Source organism: Brienomyrus brachyistius, chromosome 11 (assembly GCF_023856365.1).
Source record: "Brienomyrus brachyistius isolate T26 chromosome 11, BBRACH_0.4, whole genome shotgun sequence".
NCBI lineage: Eukaryota > Metazoa > Chordata > Actinopteri > Osteoglossiformes > Mormyridae > Brienomyrus > Brienomyrus brachyistius.
The window spans coordinates 2,385,499-2,405,929 of NC_064543.1; the positions used below are offsets into that span (position 1 = coordinate 2,385,499).

A 20,431-nucleotide genomic window follows, 5' to 3' on the forward strand; every position below is an offset into this window, starting at 1 on the left:
TCACTCTCCTTAATTTAGAGAGAATCTAATTTGCAGTGTAATCAAAATATACTAAACGGCAAGTCCACTGTATTAATAATAATAAAATAAAATATTATTATGCAAGCTAAATTCAAAGCGCCAAGTCAATTAAGGATTACCACAAGCCTTTTGCGCCCTCTAGGGGAACAACTTCTAAATGGCATTATTTTCAAATACAGACTTTATAAATAAATGAGGATCTTTCCAACCAAATTTTTGGACTTCTGTAGCGTGTTCCGGGCGCCCATTTCTTTAACATGCAGAAAGATATTGCACTTTTCTAAAATACCATTTTAGATGTACTTTTCCCCACCCTCAAATAAAGCACAATTTTGCTATTCCTCGCTTCAAGTAGGATACTGGAACATTAACCAGAACACGAGAGACTTCCGGAAAAGCCACAGAACAAAAAGTTCTCGAAGGCACAAAACAGCAGATAAAATTCAACATTTTATTTATGAATCTAATAATTATTTACTTCCTCAAAAGCAGATTGGAATGGAAAAAAACACTTGTAAATGGCTTAATATCTTAGTTTTAAATTGCGGAAATTTTAAGTACAAGAGTGTATATTCGATAAGCTATATTTCACCATTTGTTCTTCTCCAAAATTTATTTTGTACATTGAGCAGGACAAAATTAAGGCGCTGAGATATTAAAATTTTTAGATTTTTCATCAGAACATCCCATATAAAAGGTGAAATATCTTTCACTTACAGGTGTGAACGTAATTTGGTAAATGCAAAACGCAGGGCTTTGGTAAATTAGAAGATCTGTAGAAGATGAATGACAAGATATACTAATTTACACAATCTGTTGGGATAAATATATAAATATTTTACTTGCATCATACAGATTCTAATATATTTTTCCTAGAACTGGTAAACAGAAATGTGTATAAAAGTACATAAAGGCTACAAAGAATTACTTTTTTTTCCTAAACCAAGAAAAGCAATTAGAAGAGTTAGAATAAAACAGGTAAACGAAGGGAATATTCGACATTGCAACGTTTGGTCTACTTTTATAAAATCATCATCATACAACTGAGATCTATAATTAGGTTCTGAATGAAGACTAGTTCACCAAACAGCTAGCGCCTACCAGGGCATATGTTAGGGAACAAAAGCAGAAAAGTTTGGTTTTAGTGACTCTAAACAAAGTAAGAATCCTTCCCAGATGTGTCCAAAACAGCGATGTGATTAAGAGGTAACAGTTGATGAGACTGGTCATCACAGTGGATAACAGATGTAGGTATTTATGCCTTGAAGCGTTTGCCATGTTATCCTTGCTAGTTTTCTATAATGAATGGTATTACACATGACCAAATATAATTAAAAGTTAACAAGCATTTATATTCACTTTCTTTACTTGTAACTACATAAATGATTTATAATTTTATAACTGTTACTTCTATAATAGTCACTACTACAAATTTTCCTTCTTTGAGGAGTCCACTTCCTGGTTGTGACTGTTCGGAATAACCTTAGACAAGAAAACAGGAAGGGTCAAAAATGTCCAGTATGCATTTTCTCGTATAGAATTAATGCATATTGGCTAAGGGAGTTTTAGAAATGACACTATTGGAGTACAGGACAAGCCAGGGCAACAGGAAAAACCCACCGATTCTAAAACGAACGGTGTGAGAAGAATATATATTTCTTTTTTTTGGGGGGGGGGGGGGGGGGGGCATAGTTATCTAGGTCATGGTAATTGTCATAGAAGCTCTACGCAGCACAGGGCAAACATCCTCAGAGGGGCCACTAAACAATTTTATATATATAAATAAAATGCTGAATCTCGTAATATTAGTTCATCAGTACTGTGGATTGCTTATATTTTTATTAATCTCCATGTTTTAGCCAAATGTTTAGACATTTAAATTAAATATGAGCAGGAATAAAAATATGGCAACTTGCTGAAGACTCTGACATCAGTTTTAGTGTTTTTGCATTGAATGTTGGTGTGTGTTAAATGCTGACTGACACCCTTCAGTAATTATCCTGCGCTTGTATCGGTAAAACATAAACTGAACAGTTTAGTTTCACATACGGCGTAGTCATATAAAATAGTACAGCTGGTTAGACAAACCCAGGCATCAGCAAATTAATCTGGATTACTACCACAAAATGCCTATGAGAGCTTGCTTGACACCTTTCAAATTTGAGACTGAAAACTGAGTTTCAAATTTTTGAGATTCGGTATTGTGTACTATGAAATCACCAGAAACCAGGCACAACCGTCTTCACTCTGCTCAAAGCTCTGCCCTGACTCAGAATTTGACCATTAACATGTCGGAAATGAAATCAAAAAAGTAAAATCACCTCTCCAAGCTTGCAGAAAGAAAAATCCACCTCTGGTAAAAGGAAGCATGTGAGAACACGTGCACGATTCGCAATGTCAAATTCCCGGGGAGGTACCAAACCACCCCTCACCTTTTACAAATCAGGTAGACAACATGCTGAGAGTTTTTTTTTTTCTTTCTTTCTTTTTTACGTGTTACTTCTAAGCAGACAGCCCAGCAGCAGGTAAACCCGAAGTTCCTGCATCAATGCCCCGCGTGCAGAGTCACAAAAGGGCAACTGCTGATGGGGTACTGGGGAATGGGATTATGGATTAAGAGGAGCGAAGGCCATGGGGTCACTCGTGGACGTCCCAGATCTCGGACAGCAGCGGTGGGAGCTTCTTGTCCTGGAGGCGTAGTGCAAAGACCTGCTCAGAGTGGACGCTGCTCAGGGTGCGGAGGCTCACCAGCTTCATCAGCATGCGAGGAAACATCAGCTGGTCCTGCAGGACAGCCAACGCACCATCAATGCATCTTTCAATTAATCTCCTGGACATCGCTGAACACGCACACATCACTGAAGATGTTTAAAAAAAAAACTGCATGTAAAGAATTTAAATACAAAAAACAAAATAATAAATCACCCAGGACTCTTTGCTTGTTCAAACTCACTGTTACTCACGTTTGGTCTCTTTATTCTGATATAAGAGTGAAGTGCATCTACATATGGCTGCTGCAGTCTTTCCACTAAATCGTGGTCTTGTACATTAGGTCGATCTGCAAAACAATGTAATTGTTACAGATGAATAAGGCCATGGAGCTGTTGACATTTATGGTCGTTAAAATAGACTTACTGTTTAAAATAGACTTACCTTACATTTCTAATGATATTTACAGTGTTGGGCCATTACAAAAGGCATATTACCAAGAAACTCCTGATAATCAACAAAAACAAGCACTCAAAAAGCATAGGTTCTTGCCACACTAACCACTAGGGGAAGCTAAAGAACAAAGGAAAGAGTGTCTCGCCTGCTGAGAAGATGTTGATGGCGATGAGCAGGGCATACTCCGCTTCATCCAGGTGCAGGTCATTCATGCCCTTGGAGAACTCGAAGATGGGGTTGATGAATTCAAACTGAAGCCCTAAAAAACACAAAATTACAATTTTCAGAATCTTAGAGCAAATATTAGTTACGTGGGACAAAGGGAAACTGGGACCTATTTGATTAGCTATATCTTTACAACTCTGTGGTCTATTAACTTAAGCCGAGTTCCTGAGCTTTCAATACTTTTTATGTTTTAGTATTTATAATTAGGATCATATTTTTAAAGTGAGAGAGTAAGGAAAATTTCTAGAATTACCCCAGTTTACCAATAAGCAGGCATACAGGGTGATGCACAAAGAAATTGCATAGGGACACAGGTGTTGGAGAAAAACATAACTGTGTGTTGGGGGGGCTAGGGGTCTGCATTCCTGCGGGACTGCTGTGGGGGCCACGACAATGCAGAGCAGCACGAGACATTTTCATTTTTGAATTTGGAATAGACAGGGAGGGACAGATAAATAAAAATGACTTGCAGGATCCAGCAGAAAGAATTTAAATAAATAAGCATTGATAACATAGGAAAAAAAACATATTTGGGCAAAATGTTATTCATGTTCATGTGAACAGGAAGTTGCATTAAAATTTCACGGACTACACTGATATTCACAGCAAGTGTAAATAAATAAAAAAAAGTAACAACTACAATAAAAAAATGTGCATATTTAAATAGGTTTATATTCTTAACTTGAAAATAAGCATAGTGAAATGAAAATGTTTTTTTTCCCTTTGTGGGTGGGGGGTGGACAAAAAAAATGACAACAGATGATTATCGCCTACCACGGCCCGATCCAAAGCCTGATCTGTTTAATTTCCTGTGTGCGTCCAATTTACGTCAGCTGTGCAAATCGTAAGATTCTGTCATACGCTGCAAACGAAATTCTTTAAACTGGAACTCAAAGTAACCCATCATCTACCTGCAATGTTTTTGATGCCATCCTTTCGAGAGGAGACGGCAAGAGAGCATGGTTTAATACGACTAATCGAATTAGGCCCTTGCAAAACGAAGAATGCACCAACGCCTACTGTACAAATATGTACATTAAAATATTTATTAAAAGATGGGATTGAGACTCAGGATCAACAGATATAAATATTGAATGGATCAGATCGGGCTACCAAAATTGCTAATAATTAAAGGAATAAAGATATGGATACTACTGAGAATGGAGGAACACACAGAGAACCTCAACAACAAAGACAAACTAAATATATTTAATAAAGTCAGATTTGGGGAAGAAGTTTCACTATCTGATTCATGTTGACAAGAAGAGTATTACAGTGGACAGGAAAGATAGACAAAAAAGAAAGATAGGACTACAGCTAAATGTGCTGATGAAGACAGGGGTCAGAGGCAGCTTTGGGTTCCTTGGAAGGATCAACAAGTCAGGACTCAGCAGTCAAGAAATATGTCATAACCTGTCAATTGGAAGAGCAGACGAGAAGAAGCGAGAAAGAGTAAAAACAAGGATAAGAATTGCGAAGAACATGAAATTTCCTGTTGTGAATCTTTATAGATGTAAAAAGTGGACTACTTTGGGCTGCAAGGAATACAAACAGCATCTTGATGAAGGGAACATGCCACTGGGTAACCTGAAGAGAGAACAGAAGACCCAGACAAAAGAAGGAACATTCTGGGGGGCGGCTGTTAAATTTGCCATTAGTCAATGTCAACGTGGTGGCAGATAATAATAAATAAAAATTATACATTACCCGCTTTTGCAAAATCCTCCTTATTATAACTAAAGTCCTTCAGAAAAGTGATACTTTCTATGGTAGGGTCATATCGCCGTGACGACTCCAGCAGCATGATCTACAAAAACACAAAGACGTTATTCGAGACCTTCTAATCACTACTGATCAATAAGGGACCTACAGAGCATATTTATTGAGGCCGCAGCCAAGGATACGACGATTAGACAAGAGCAGCAGATTTTATGGAATATGGGAGCCCATTAGTTGCACGGTCTAGTAAACAGGAAGCACGCTTTAGGACAGGAGGAGGTTACAGGTCCCAAATCTTGCTTTAAAGTGGTCCAAATCATTCAAAATCAGCTAAAACTGAATTCTTTAACATTATACAATAGTTAGTTCCAACCAAGAAATCTGATTCAACAAGAGGCGTTCTATGAGTGCCGTTAGAGTATAAATGCACTCGGCCATTTCATGTCACTCCGCTTTACAGGTGTATCAATGTCTGAAGGAAAATGCTGACTATGTCCTGTCACTCTGTAGTATGTATTGTGGTGTTTTTTGCAGCTGAACGAGCCGAGTAAAAAGGCTGGTTCTGTCCTGGGTGCCAGACTGGAGAAGCTGGCGGAGGTGTCTGAGAGGAGAATGCTGAAAAAGCTTCAGTATCATGGACAACCCTTCTCACCCCATGCACGTCTCCATGATGGGTCATCAGAGCACATACAGCAAAAGACTCATTGCCTGCAAATGCAGAACCGAACGCCACAGGAAATCCTTTCTACCTGTGGCAATAAGACAATGTACAACTCCTCCCCTTTCTGCAGGTGATCCGTTTCAGCATTTATGTCATTAGGTTCTTATTCGGATTGCCATTTACTCACCTATATGCTATTGAATGTTTGTTTCATTCCCTCATCACAAACTGCTCTCATTTTATTCATTGCACAAACACTAAATCACTTTTCATAACCACTCTCCCTAATAATTTATTTGATTACATCTGTTATAGTTATTTGTTACTTTGTTCTTCTTATCAAAAAAAAAAACCATCACATATGCCTCACTTCCACCAACACGGAACCAGTGCTGGGCTGGTTCTCGCTTTGAGAACCCGTCTGTGTTTCCAGCAGTTTCAAAAATGAATGTAAGAGGAAGTTAAGTAAAGTAAAGAGTCGTATGTATTTTATTTTGATCAGATTCGGATTTTAAGTCAAAATTTCATCCTGACCTTTGAGGAAGGCTCCACTGCGTAGTTTACAAAACAAACTGTCATTCACTAGTTTATATCCAAGACGCCAACAAGTTAAAGATATTGTCCCAACCAATGCATACCGCTAACGTTCAGTAATGCTAGTAATTAATAGTCCTTGAATTGATTTTCCTTTAAGTGAGACTGGGAGTGGTAATTATAACACACCCATTTTTAAAAGGAATGTGCAAAGCAGACCTATTGATTTGTTTGGGTGTTCCTCATGTAAAATGGACCACGAGGTGGAACCTAAACAACCATTTAAACCTTGCTGCAGAGCAGTAGGGGCTCCTGAAGGATTAAGCAATCCCAGTGCTTATGGACGAAAGTCTTTTCATTAGATTCATTTCTACTAAATCACACCAGGATATTTGTTATTACTCCGAAATTCAGTTTGTGTTAAATTTATGAGAGATGGAGAGTATTTTTTTCCCCAGAGAAGAGAGGCACAAGGCTCACTGACCTCGATGGTGGATGTCTTAAGGAGGGCAATCTGGTCCTCTCTGGTGAGCTCCAGGAAACCCGGAAGCTGCTTGGCAAAGTCCACGATCTCCTGCACTGACATGATGGCCAGCTCGGTGAAATGGGCAAACCGTTGCTGCCTCACCTCACGGTTCTGCAGGTCCTGGCTCTGGGGCCACGGCTAAGGGGGGCAAGCAGAGGGCAGGGAGGAGGCGTCAAGCACTGTACAGAACAGAGTTACTGCATGACCAACTGAAAAAGGTAGCCTGTGATCCATAACAGTGATTCCTAACCCGGTCCTCAGGGACCCCCAGACAGTCCACATTTTTGCTCCCGGTATGGAGCTGGGAGGGAGCAAAAACATGTTTAGAGGTTGAAAGTTAACACATCTACATGATGTGAGCTCAGAAAACATCATGGTCAACTATCTAACACTATCAAAGGGTAAGAAAATGACTTTACCAGTGCCCTCATTTCATTAAAATCTGCCTATTTCAGCTTGGAGGCTGCATACGAGTGATCCAAACTGCTTTATGCAGTGGTTTATTAAACAGGGTTAAAGGAGGACAAAATTTCTGCTTAGGAAAATCAGCCAAATGTCACAGCATGGCTGCACCACACACTGCATTCATACAAAATGCTGTTCTCACCCCTGGAGTGCAGTTCTCACCCCTGGAGCGTGGCAGGAGGAACAGTGACTACCAGATTTTAGAACAGGTTCTTCTACTACTGCAGTATTGCAGTCTCCTGTACTTTATGGGAACAGCAATATGACAAATGTTACACTTGTCTTTACTATGCAAATTCTCTATTGTCTATTTATTCTATATTTGTATAATATTGTGCTTTGTACTGAATGTGGCTGAGAGAGTAAGCATTAAAATGCATTTATTACACATAGCCATATTTGTTATTCAAGCCCACAAAAATGCTCATCCAGTCAAGTGGGAATCAACTGGCAAGTGATCAAATGGGCCTCGTCTCTCCCACTCAAGAAATTACCGTCCTGCCACTTACTACTCATTATATGAGTCACCCACCTACGTGAGGACTTTCCAATCTAAAACTGAACAGAAAGCAGGAAACTCGACTGCAGCTGGACCACACTACCTGTCTGTCAGAGCCAAACACTGAACAACAACAACCAATGAGGGGAGTGAGACTTATCAGAGCACTGCCTTGCGGCTCGGCACAGCTGCTACACAGAGAATACTGCCTTTAAAATGGATTCTGACTGTCTACCTTTAGGACCTGGAGGAAAGCCAGGTGCCTGTTACATTAGAACAAGCCAACAGGAATAACTTTAAGGACCCCTACCCCAAATGTGCTGTGATGTGCAAAGTTAGTTAATTGCGATGCGGGCAAGTTTTCGAATCGATGGGAAGATGTTTCATAGCCATTAATATAACAACAATGACAACTATTCTCGGCCTACATGGGTTATGCAAGTATGCATGGTACATACATGAAAATTACATTATTTGGGTGTTACCATAACAAAACCTTCTTGCAGCTATTGTTATCAAAAGTACAAATTGAACAAAAGCAATAAAAGCAGACAGTGATAAAACAATATGAGGAGAAAATACTCCTGGAAGATGGTCTCTCTAGCGGGGGCGATGCAGCACTGACCGTGACTTTGGGCCGGTCGAGGAACGATCTCTTGTTGCACTGTTTCTGCATGGCCACCAGCTTCTCAATCATCTCCAGCTGGTCTGGAGCCAGCTGGGCCACCTCGGGCCTCGGCGCCGGCTCGGGCGGCACAGCGGACGTGCGCGCAGACTCCTCTTCCTGCTGCTTCTTCAGCTTCTTCAGCCGGATTTGCTCTTCGGAAAGGACACCTGGGATGGGGGACGGGTCGTTCAGTAAGCCCTCAATAGCCAAGCCCTCATGTCCCAACTGATAAAGTATCATTTATAACACCGATGTGGCAAAGGATGGCGATAATGATAACGTTTTTGTACATGGGCAAAAATTACTAGCAGAGGTGGAGATTTCAGGTACAGAGAGTACAAATCCAGACCAAGACTTTGATTCAACCAATCGGTTGAGCATAAACAGTCACAGTCACAGAGCACTCAACTAGTGGGTTGAAACAAAATCTTGGTCTGGATTTGTACTCTCTGGACCTGAAATTTCCACCTCTGATTACTACTTATGCACACTATTGTAGATGCATGTTATGAATGTGCAACACCTCCTAGCTTCTAACAGTTTTTGACCCTAGATGGGAATCTTAGGTTCAAATGGTCACATTCTCAAAGACCTTTTGTGCCTTAACCAGGAAATGTGACACATGGGACCTTAGACTTCACCCTGGCACTAGAGGCAGTGGATTTCTGATTCACTAACAGTCAGGTTACAGGCAGCAGGCATCAGTTTACTTAAATGTAAAACTTTGTAAACTGCCGCGAATTTCCAACCATCATCAATCTGAACGAAACCAACATCGCTGCTACCATGACAGGTACTGGGATTAATTATACCGCTACTACCAATCGAAACCCACGCTGCCCCGCCCCCAGCCAATCACGACTCACACTGCTCCAACATGCCCGCCTCCCGGCACTTGCGCAGCCGGCACTGCTGACACTTGCGCCGCATGTACATGTCCATCTCGCATTTGCCGCTGTTCTTGCAGGTGTACTGGGCGCCCTTGATGACGCTGCGGCGGAAGAAGCCCTTGCAGCCCTCGCAGCTCAGCACGTTGTAGTGGAAGCCCGAGGCCTTGTCCCCACACACGCTGCACACCTCATTGCCCAGCATCTTGGGGGCTGGGCCCTTCTTCCGCTTGACTGGCAGGTTCTCTGCATGGAGCAGGGTGGAAAAAGGAGATTATCTTACTAATTCTGATGTTAAACTAGATAACAATAATGCTAAAACTGAAGTCAAGTGCTACAATATTTAACAATGTAAACATACATGAAGCCATGAACTGGACTGGATTGCTGTGGGTGTTAATATACTAGTCTTGGGGATATGTTACCTTGTTCAACAGCCAGCGTGTTTACAGCAGGGTCCAATTTGGCACTGCCAGATTCTGCAGAGATGGAAGGGGTCAGATCTGGGTCCCTGGAGTCATCCAGCTGGGCCTGAGGAGCCGGTGCTGTGCCGTTTGGCAAGGGGGGGAAATCGATGGGGTCAGGGAGGGGCAGCGAGCCATCGTGACCGTCTGCTACCGCCACAGAAGAGTGGGATGCATCCTCTGTGCTGGACTGATCTGGAGCTATGCCAAACACTTTATTTACATCTGGAAAATATGCATGTGTGACAGACAGACAGACAGACACACACACACACACACACAGGCATTAGGCATAATAACATCAGAAATACCTTAAACTCATATAAAATGTTTCACACCCAGTGCTAACAGCAAAAACAATATAAAACCTATTTGCTATTCTGTTACTGCCTCCTGCTGTGTGTGTGTGTGTGTGTGTGTGTGTGTGTGTGTGTGTGTGTGTGTGTGTGTGTGTGTGTGTGTGTGATTTGCATGCTCTCTTTCAGTTTTCTGCATTTCCTCCCACAATTCACAGTCCTTAAAATACCAGTTTACTTATCCACCAATACTATTTAAATTGCAGTCAAATGAGCATGTGTGCACTCAGCACAACTCTGTACTGGATAATCATTTATTTAAAAAAAATAAAATAAAAAAGATTGTTGTTTATTATTCAGTGATGATAATAATGTAATGAGAATGTAAACAACTCGAAGCACTTCAGACGGTTTATCAGTAAGTGAATCCCAACATGTGTGACTGTCCCAAGGATGGCCACAGACCACTGAAGCAGGAACTCCCACATCCCCATGGTAATTCTCAGAAAATCATGACCTCACCATTTTAAAGGCATTTCACTGTATTGCACTAGCCTACCCCCCCCCCCCCCCCCCCCCCCCCCCCCGCAAAGACTAGGAGATTGAATCGGCTTCTTCAAAACTAGAAACCCAGCAATAACAAGCATTAGTCTGTCAAGGACAGAAACATCAGCATTAAAACTCCTCCTTGGCTATATTTGTGTCTCTTTAGTCTACTAAAATATCACTATAAAATGTATGTTAAATAAAACTGAGAGTCTGTACAGTCACACCTTAAACTGAAGTAATGGGGTGATTTTCCCCTGCAAGAAACGTCCATTAAGATTATGCAAACTTCACCCAAATAACTGTCATTCTCTAACAAATAAGTGAAAGTAAGTAACTTCTAATAATAAACATTTAAACATTGTTTTCCAAACAAAATACAAGATCTTTATAATAAGAGTGAAAATGGCAGATTCAAAACGTTCCCTGAATGAGTCAACATGAGGAGCAGAATGAAGTCAGGTGACAAGACCATGAATTTACTTACACTTGATATTACAGTTAATTACAGTTGGGTAAGACTTTACTTGAGGGGTACAAAAAAACTTACTCAGTTACTACTCAAGAGCAAATAATAAACTAATACACTTCCTGCAAGAAATACATGAATCATCATGATAGATTAATGATGAATGAACATGGGATCAGTACATAACTAAGACTTAATGCATTAATTAAACAGGAACTAAGTATACACTATTACATTACTGGTGGCCCCCGGAGTAAAGCATTACTAACACCAGATACAAAACTACATTTTCTTCAAGTGTTTTGTGAGTTTCAACCAAGTACTCGGGTTTCCGCTGATGATTCACCACTGTGCGCATGCATGCCTTGCGATGAACTAACACCCCATCCAGTGTGTTCCTCTTACAACCCTGTGCTGGATGAGGAACTGCAAGCTGGATGGGTGATTTATGACAGACCATGCAAACAGTCCTCATCGCCCCATCTTAGCAGATGACCATTTTGTTTCCCATGTGCTGAAGCTTTCCTCGAAAGCTTTCATCAAAAACAAAAGTCCCCATTTTGTCTGCCAATCCCCATAGCATGTGGTTCCATTTGCCATTCCTACTGAACCAGGTCTTGCACAGCTACTTTCAACTCTCTTACCCACAGTTTTAATATAAACAGACAGCATTCATCTTCCCCTGACACTGGCTAACAGCAGTTAAAATGAACTGGAGATTTAATTCCCAACTAGTCAGGCATTTCTCTATAAGCCTCTGAATGCAGCCAACAAACTTACTAAAATCAGCACTGCAGTAAATATCCAGGGTTTCAGTTTCCTTTATATTTGTATTTTTGTCTTGCTACATCAGTGGCTTGGTCCACGGTTTAATGCAGCACCACAGGCACATATATGCACAACGACAGAACGAGACAGAGTGACCAAAATACCTTAAGTACAGCATGGCCTGAATCCTCAGTTACGTTTCATCGGGGCTGTACTAAAACCGGTCTGTTTTACGACAATAAGACTAACAAGAAGTTATATCAAAGTCACTATATTTACATCCCTGCAATCTCAGACTGGTAACAGTGACAAAATTTTACACCACAATAGCCTGGGAGACATGGAGATGCACATTATGTTTAGATGCCGACTACTATGGGTCGCGGGAGGTCCGAAGCCTATCCCGGAATCAATGAGCACGAGGCAGGGAACAACCCAGGATGGGGGGCCAGCCCATCGCAGGGCACGCTCACACACCATTCACTCACACATACACACCTACGGGCAATTTAGTAACTCCAATTAGCCTCAGCATGTCTTTGGACTGTGGGGGGAAACCCCACGACGACATGGGGAGAACATGCAAACTCCACACACATGTGACCCAGGTGGAGACTCGAACCCGGGTCCCAGAGGTGTGATGCAACAGTGCTAACCATTGCACCACCATGCCGCCCCTAAAACAGATCCCTTGCTAGCAATGGAACTATCAAAATGAGCCTGGAGGAACGCAAATAAAACACCAACGCAACTCGGTTATGCACATGTTCCTACATTAAATTCCCCAGTATTTATTCATTCATTGTATTGAAGAAACCCAACCAGAGTACAGAATGTGGGATTGTGCAGGCTAAAGACAGACAAAACATCACAGGGAGAATTCTGTGAAAATCTACAGATTACAGTTAAGAAAATGCACCATACAAAGTGTACAGTACAATACTGCATCAGATGTACGTCAGAAAACCCTAAAAGAGAGAATCACAATACCTTCACAGAGAGGAAGCTATGTGCTCTAAAAAGGAGAAGGATATATCTGTGAAGTTAAAAAATAAACCTGTCAATACCACAGACACATTAATAAACAGCACGACTGTTTCAGAAAACAGATTCCCTGGAGAGAGACCTGGGTTTAGGCAACCAGCTGTAGGTTATTAGCAACGTGGACCAGAAATAAACAAGCACCGAGGCCAGCTTCTGCAACAGCAGCCAGCGCCAGACAGGAGGTGCTGAGTCACTGTCACAAGCCGAAGCCAGACGGGTGGTGGCACTGGGAAGGGATCCAGCTGCAGCGATCTCCGCTCACCGTTTGCCCCCTCCCACTTCAGGTGCCACGCCTGATTTTAACTGAAAAGCAGAGAACCCGGATAAGACGGCACACAGGTGAGGCTTTGTTTGGCTCTCTTCGACATCTGGCAGATTTGCAAAGTAAAGCAACCATAAACCTTGCTTTTCATTTTAACAAGGCCAGTGATTCATTGACCGAGGTGGAGAAGAATATAAATGTCCTCACACTTTAAAGGATTTACAGTTCTCCAGGTTAAATATACACAGTGTACAATTATGTCATGACCTGGACCCACCAAATGCACTGACCCACAACATAGAGAGATTTCTCAGTATGAACATAACTGGAAGCTCACAGCATGTGCTTGAGGGGGGGCGGCTTATAATTGCACTGCGCATTTGCTTCCCACTGCCATCTCGGTGCATTGTCAGTAATGGTAATGGAATACTCGGAGCATGTGAATGCAAGTAAGCCAAGTAGCGCTTTACATTGACACCAGTCACATTCAAATGGCTATGAGCTGCCCGTTGTCAGTTACGAGGATCAAACGTCGGGAGCATAACAGTGAAAGTGACTGAAAGTCTAATGGTTTAATTTCTTTACTTTTGTGTCGGTACACAAACTGCCGAGGAAAAAGTGTGGACGAAATATTTTGCCATATTCACGAGTATCTATAAGTATAAATCTCATGCTTATTATTCATCGTTTATTAATATATTTCTTTATTATCATTATCTGGTTTGATCGCACATAAGTGAAAATGTTTTAACAGTAAATTGCCGATTTTTGTAATTGCTGGGGAAACCGTCCGAGTTCTCGCTTCTGTTGCGTTCCTGTCTTGCCGTCAGGCTCTTCATACTGGTGTGTCATGTTCACTGTTGGTGCCCAGGGAATGCTGCCTCTGTCATATTTAATGGCTGTTTTGCCTAATGCAAAAGGATAAGAATGGCGTTTCTGATATGTTTCAATGTTGAATTTTTAAAACTATACTGTAATTGTATCCTCAGCTTACTTCTTATATTATGTGACACAAAAAGCCATAGAAATACTTGAATTCACGACATCAGTCTCCACAACCATGTACAGAATGGAGATCTTGAGATGCAGTAATTTTAGCTTACTAACAATAATGAGCCCGATCTTCACCAGCTAAGCCCACACATAGAACATTCAGATGCCCACCATTTCTGGTGCCATTAAGGTTCTTCTCAGTGAGATCTGTTCCAGACATCTTGAGATGTTGTGCATTCATTGTTACTGGTGCTCACTACATACAATTTCCATCTCTCCTCTCTGGATCGCTGCGTTTTACTATTTCGGGAATCCTGAAGGATCATTTTCCTTTGTTGCAAAAACTATTGCCGCTGCAGCCAACGACAGCACAATCGGGCGTGACAAACTCACAGAGTTCATTAAGTGTCTTGCAACGGAAGGAAAACTATATACCAATATGGCTTTGCTGGGTTTATATGGTAGTGTGTGATGTCACAACCCTCCTAATAGTGCCAAACCCTTAACTGTTGATTGTGCAGAATGTCAATAATCTTCAAAGTTCTGAAATAGTGAAAAATGCTGGTTTGATTTGAGAGATCAGGCCATGCTATGTTTAGGAGCCAATAGTTGTGGGGCTCCCTCATTTTACCAACACCTTTCAACCCTTCGCTGTGTATCGTGAAATTGACTGCATTGTAAGTGTTTATAACATTCTGCCAGGGTCCTCTGGAGAGATCCGTTGGAAGCGGCACTTCCCAGGACCACCAGAGCAACGGTGACCCTAGGGGTCCTTGAGAGAGTGAGTGGTACTGGCATTTTTGGGTGTTAGTATACCAGGCAGCTACGAAACTCATCTAAACGTAGGCTAACTTACAAACAAAACTGAAGACTTCTTAAGAGATGTATTTTTAGTCCAGAATGAACTAAACCAAATCTTCATCAACTCTGCAGGCTGCAGAAGACCATCCACTCTAGTCGTATAAATCATATGCTACCTCAATCTGAAGTCAATTTTTATTTGTTTATTAGTTTAGGGCTAAAGCAAAATTAAGTGTGATAATGTATTCTGTTCCACACCAATAAACAAAACCAATGTACAAGTGTCAGTTACTAATAATGATATAATTATTAAAAATCTGACTTTCATAATAAATTATCTTCCATGAACAAAGCCAGAAGTTGGGTGAGTTGATTAGCAGGCTAAACCTCTGACTGGAAGGTCATCAGTTCAAGCCCCGGCTTTGGCCTTGAGCAAGGCCCTTAACCCACAGCTCTAGGGGTGCTGCACGCTGGCTGACCTTGAACTGTGATGCTCAAGCTTGCTATCGCCTGTACGTGTGTCTGTGCGTCTCATGGAAAGCAAGATGCAGCATGCGAAAAACTAATTTTCCAACAGGGATTAATACAATATCTCTTAATAAAGTGTCTCTAATCCTTTACATGGAAAAAGAGAGCTGAAGGCATGTAAATACTATAACATAAAGATGACACATACCTTCACGGAAAATTAAATTGACGCAACTATGCCCGGCAACTGAAATTTGAGCTACAGATTCTGGGTTACTTCTGAGCAACACTGAAAACATCTCCCTGAAGTAAAGTTCACATCAGTCGTGAAAACAACACACAGACAGACAGCTCTTCGGCAGCGTTTCTACAGGAGTCCGTATGGTCTAGATATCTGTGGAACTGAATGCTGGCCTATTGTTTGTGTTCAACATTGGCCCTGATCTTGACTGACAGTCCTATTGTTTTTTAGTGGCAGAACTGAAGGTCAGCCATTTTCAGGCACGTTGACATTAACGCAGTGGGCCAATAAGAATGAGAGTTTGAAGAGAGTCTTCGGTCACATCATGTGGCAGCCTGCAGACAGCCCGGATGTCTACCCCTCTCAGTAACTTGGTGCGAAAACTGAAATACATCATTTGTTTAAACATTAATCCCTTAATATTTCACAGAGCCACCTTTTGCCACAATGACAGCACTAAGACAACTTGGGTAGGTGTCTACTATCTTCATACAGTGGTCAGGATATACAATTGTCCACTCCTCTTGACAGATCTGCCTCAGCTCAGTATCCTTGGACAATGACTTGAGATGGCATTTGTAAAGCATTTGACTGGTTCTTGATGTGGTTGAGGTGGGAATTTTGACTGCGTTATTCCAGAACATTTACCTAAGTCACTCCTGTATCGCTTTGGATCTATCATGCATCCACCTTACTGTCACCTACACAAACACCACCAAAACAAATCAAATCAGTTCCACCTATAAGCTGATTTTATTGTCTGCCAGTTTTGATAACTCTAAATAATAAAAGGTTGAGGGCGGCATGGTGGTGCAGTGGTTAGCACTGTTGTCTCACACCTCTGGGACCCGGGTTCGAGTCTCCGCCAGGGTCACATGTGTGTGGAGTTTGCATGTTCTCCCCATGTCGTCGTGGGGTTTCCTCCAGGTACTCCGGTTTCCCCCCCACAGTCCAAAAACTTGCTGAGGCTAATTGGAGTTACTGAATCACCCATAGGTGTGCATGTGTGCGTGAATGGTGTGTGAGTGTGCCCTGCGATGGGCTGGCCCCCCATCCTGGGATGTTCCCTGCCTCGTGCTCATTGCTTCCGGGATAGGCTCCGGACCCCCCGCGACCCAGTAGGATAAGCGGTTTGGAAAATGGACGGATGGATGGACAAAAGGTTGAAAGAAAATAAGATTTATAACTCCAGCGTCTAAAATGCACATCCTTTTAAGTTTCACAAAACTGATCTTCTTAATTCAGTTTAGAGAATCAGTGACCATTAAGGATGAACCTGGACAGTCAGCCATACTGGGTCTCTTCATGCCAGAAGTGAGAAACGATCACAGCTGGAAGTACAAGGAGCCACCTGAAGACACAGCAGATGCAGCATATGTACACCTGTGTGTAACCACTCAAAGTCGTCGAGAATTCAAATCAAGAATAGCATGCAGAGAAAACCATTTCAGGCAGCAAGCAGACAGTGGTGCACACAATTACACCTCAAGGATGAAATGTTTCTAGCATATCTACAAACCCCATCTCTGCTCCACCACACTGTTTTAATGTACGCCTAAATCCCTCACACCAACTCACTGAGTGCCTACACCTCCACCAGGCTGGGTGATAAATCTCCTAGACTTCCTTCTGAGAGCAAATCCTATCCACTGAGCTCAGTGAGCAATAAAACAAGCTGGGGCTGAGGTCTGGCCAATCTTGCTCCAGAAATGAGACTTCATATTGAGGTCTGATTTCACACGAGTGCACGGCATAGAACGAAGCGGAAGTAAAAGTTTTACAATGAGGCTGCAGACTCGCCTATGCAAATGCGGATCCAAGAAACTGTCATTTACAAATAGCCATAAAAGAACAGAAGGATATTTGCTGGAAATATTGGTAACAGGTAAACAACATCAAATTTCTGATTCTACTTCCACTGATTCTAAAACATCGCAGAGGTTTAAATGGACTACTTCTGTCAAGGTCCTGCCAAACAAGCAGCACACAAACATCTCAAATACAGTTTACACTGCCAACACACAAATAATTATTACACCTGAAGGTAAGCAGAACATGTAAAAACAAAAAACAGTAAATGTCTAAACAGCGCTACCATAATAAAACCCACTGCATGTTCACAACACAACTTAGCAGTGTATACCTCAGGCTTTACATAAATGAGTTTAAGAGGCTGATAGTTAATTTTATAGTGCTGTTAGGTAAGCATAATTCACATTAACAACCAATCTGATAAACATTCATGGCAGGGAGAAATCCTGCAATATAGGACACTTACCATGACCAACATCAGTGATATCAGTCGGAGAGAGCGTGGACATCTTCTGCACAGCAGTTTGTCATAACGGGACCAATCTTCACCCTGTTTAATCCAAAACATTAGCTGTTCCGCTGTTCCAAGGTATTACATTTGCAGGGTAATCCAGTACAATACAGAAACCGATAATGTGTCAATCACTGTTACAAAAGAACAACGCATTTATAGCAGGAGAAACTTTGTTCTGCCCAAGAGTGGTTTGTGGTACACTGAGAATAAAAATATTGCATTATCACACGAAAATTTATTTTCATTATAAAGATATTTACAGGTTTTAAGGGATTAAGCAAAAAATTATTTTAACAGAATCTGGTGCAACTGTCTATGATAAAGGCTGCATCAATTTAAACACTCTAAGACAGCTCAAATATATCAGGGACCTTGGGATTACAATAAACTATAAGGTGTTTTGACTTAAATCCACAAAAAATATATGGCTCCCCTACAGAGCAACTAAAAAGTGCATTTGCCTTTAAGGTTTACAAATCAGACCACAGAGTAACCACCACCTTCAATACTGTGGAATCCAGATAAAACATAGATGGAATAAAACGCCAGGAGCGGAGGAGCAGAGCGAGAAAATGAAACCAAGAAAGGGAGGTTACTAAAGGTCATTCACATCATTTTCAAACCCCCACTGGGTCTTAGCTAGTGTCTTCCAGCCTGACTGCCGGCATTATTTACCAAGATACCCACTGCTCACTTCGCATAACTGCGAGTGTCTTGCAATGCCATATATAAAACCTGTAACCATAAAAATGTACTATGATCTGCGCAAAAACAAACACCATGCAAATGAGATAAATTAAAGCAAGCTTCAACTTAAGTAAGAAGATAATTTATAACGAACTACAACTCGTAGTAGAGAAAACAAAAAATAGCAGATACGCATTGTGATCAATAGTGTGACAGGGTAAAAAGTGAATAGCCAGATGGTGACTGTACACACCTATAACTCTGATAACCTGTAAACTGCATTGCCGCCTTGCCAGCAAGCTGCAATGGATGTTCCTGACTCAGGATAACCTTCCCTACCTTCCCGAGTCCAATGTCCTTTGCAGGTTATCAGACTGCACTTACCTTTGTACGGTGCATGGCTGCAACGAGAAAGCCCCTCCGCTAAAACAAACTTTCTATATTTGCTATTAATAAATCTACGCGCTTCTTTTTACTTTGCCTAATACCTCAACGGTTTCGGCATGTAAACAAAATTAAAAGGGCTCAGTTTAATAAAGCATGGGCTATATATGTTCGCGTTATAGTGTATTTTTCCAGCTTAATGCACTTCTAAAAATGCAATGGTGTGTGTGACCACAAACAAACGTGACAACAGCGAAAGAAAAACTGAGAAATAAGTGCAGCCGTGCACCAACGCACATTGTTTACGAAGACCCAGTAATCTATAGCCGAGTCCGATAGCACTTTGCAGGCAAGTGGTATCAAGGTGGCCTGACGCTAAGTAGGATCATCCATTTCCATCCCAGTTATACGCTCGTGTACCGGTGACAGGCCTAATACCGCGCTCATGGGCTCTGTTTCCCCTTCGGGGATCTTCCTCACGACAGGAAATAACCCACTGTCATCCACGGTGACCAGCAGACATGCCCCTGAACCGACGGCTTCTAGCACTTACCTCGGAGATCCCAATGAAATCCTTTAAAGCCTTATTAAGGTCAGCTATTGCCCGTCTCACTACCAGAAAGCATAGTGATGTGTCGGTTTAGCTCGATCAGACACCCTGGCAAGTTATGAAACTGGACTGACATTAACCAGCTTCGAACGTGGGACGTTCCCGGTGCACCTCACTGCGTTAGTAAATAGCCCACTAACTACTAACGTAACGGCCGATAACTACCTCGGAAGACTTTCCAGCAAAGGAAACCAGCACACCGAACCATCATTCGACGATGCGACGCGGACGAGCGCTTCTGAATGCCGTGAAGATAAAATAAAACAATATAAAATAAATCCGACAGCATCCGAGCGTCCCGTCGTTTAATTACACATTTTAGCTTAATCGCACGCGAGCTGCCGGGAGTGACGTCACTCTCTGCGGCGTCAGGAATCTCCGCCCACGCAGGACCGCCCCGGCAATTCTGCCTGCCTTTAACCACATACACTTTAAAGATAATTTAACGAATATCTGCGATTTTAAGGCCGTCGTTCCAATCAGCATTGGTTAGAATTGAAGCTCTTTCATAAATGTTCCTCTTTGTAGGTTTCATTACGGAGAAGTCGGTCACCTTGTAATTTTAGAGAAAAGTAAGGCTTTATTTATCATCACGTGAAAGCACTTCCCAAAAGCAGCGTACAATAAAAACCTCCCAGGGTGTTTGAAGACAGCAGCTTTCCGGAACGGATCCAGACAACCCTGGCCTGTTGTACTCCGGACG

At 41.8% G+C, this 20,431-nt stretch overlaps 2 protein-coding genes across 6 annotated transcripts in view; one reads left to right on the top strand and one right to left on the bottom strand.

Annotated features, from left to right (window-relative positions):
- Positions 1-20,431, top strand: part of kif18a (kinesin family member 18A) — a 314,001-nt gene that overhangs the window by 12,485 nt on the left and 281,085 nt on the right. The gene's annotated exons all lie outside the window — the stretch shown is intronic.
- Positions 459-20,404, bottom strand: LOC125751444 (oxysterols receptor LXR-alpha-like). 5 transcript variants are annotated; one of them, XM_049030260.1, is made up of 10 exons: positions 20,282-20,404; positions 18,000-18,083; positions 9,795-9,914; positions 9,349-9,615; positions 8,441-8,649; positions 6,810-6,989; positions 5,119-5,218; positions 3,332-3,445; positions 2,985-3,079; positions 459-2,805 (listed from the first exon to the last, which is right to left on the bottom strand). In XM_049030260.1, the coding sequence occupies exons 2-10, from the start codon at positions 18,040-18,042 to the stop codon at positions 2,659-2,661; spliced, it is 1,275 nt and encodes a 424-aa protein (XP_048886217.1). In that variant the 5' UTR covers positions 18,043-18,083; positions 20,282-20,404; the 3' UTR covers positions 459-2,658. The 5 variants fall into 5 exon arrangements, with proteins under 5 accessions (XP_048886217.1, XP_048886215.1, XP_048886216.1 ...); XM_049030258.1 differs by having other exon boundaries at positions 9,795-10,058; positions 20,282-20,402; XM_049030259.1 differs by lacking the exon at positions 20,282-20,404 and adding an exon at positions 19,894-20,114.

What these genes read in the sequence shown, in the direction of transcription:
- LOC125751444 (XM_049030258.1), bottom strand. Translation starts at nt 18,042, where the DNA reads ATGTCCACGCTCTCTCCGACTGATATCACTGATGTTGGTCATG. An exon ending in GGAGGATTTTGCAAAAGCGG is followed by an intron (nt 3,446 to 5,118) that starts GTAATGTATAAT and finishes TGTGTTTTTTAG; the next exon opens with GGCTTCAGTTTGAATTCATC. An exon ending in TCAGAATAAAGAGACCAAAC is followed by an intron (nt 2,806 to 2,984) that starts GTGAGTAACAGT and finishes GCTGTCCTGCAG; the next exon opens with GACCAGCTGATGTTTCCTCG.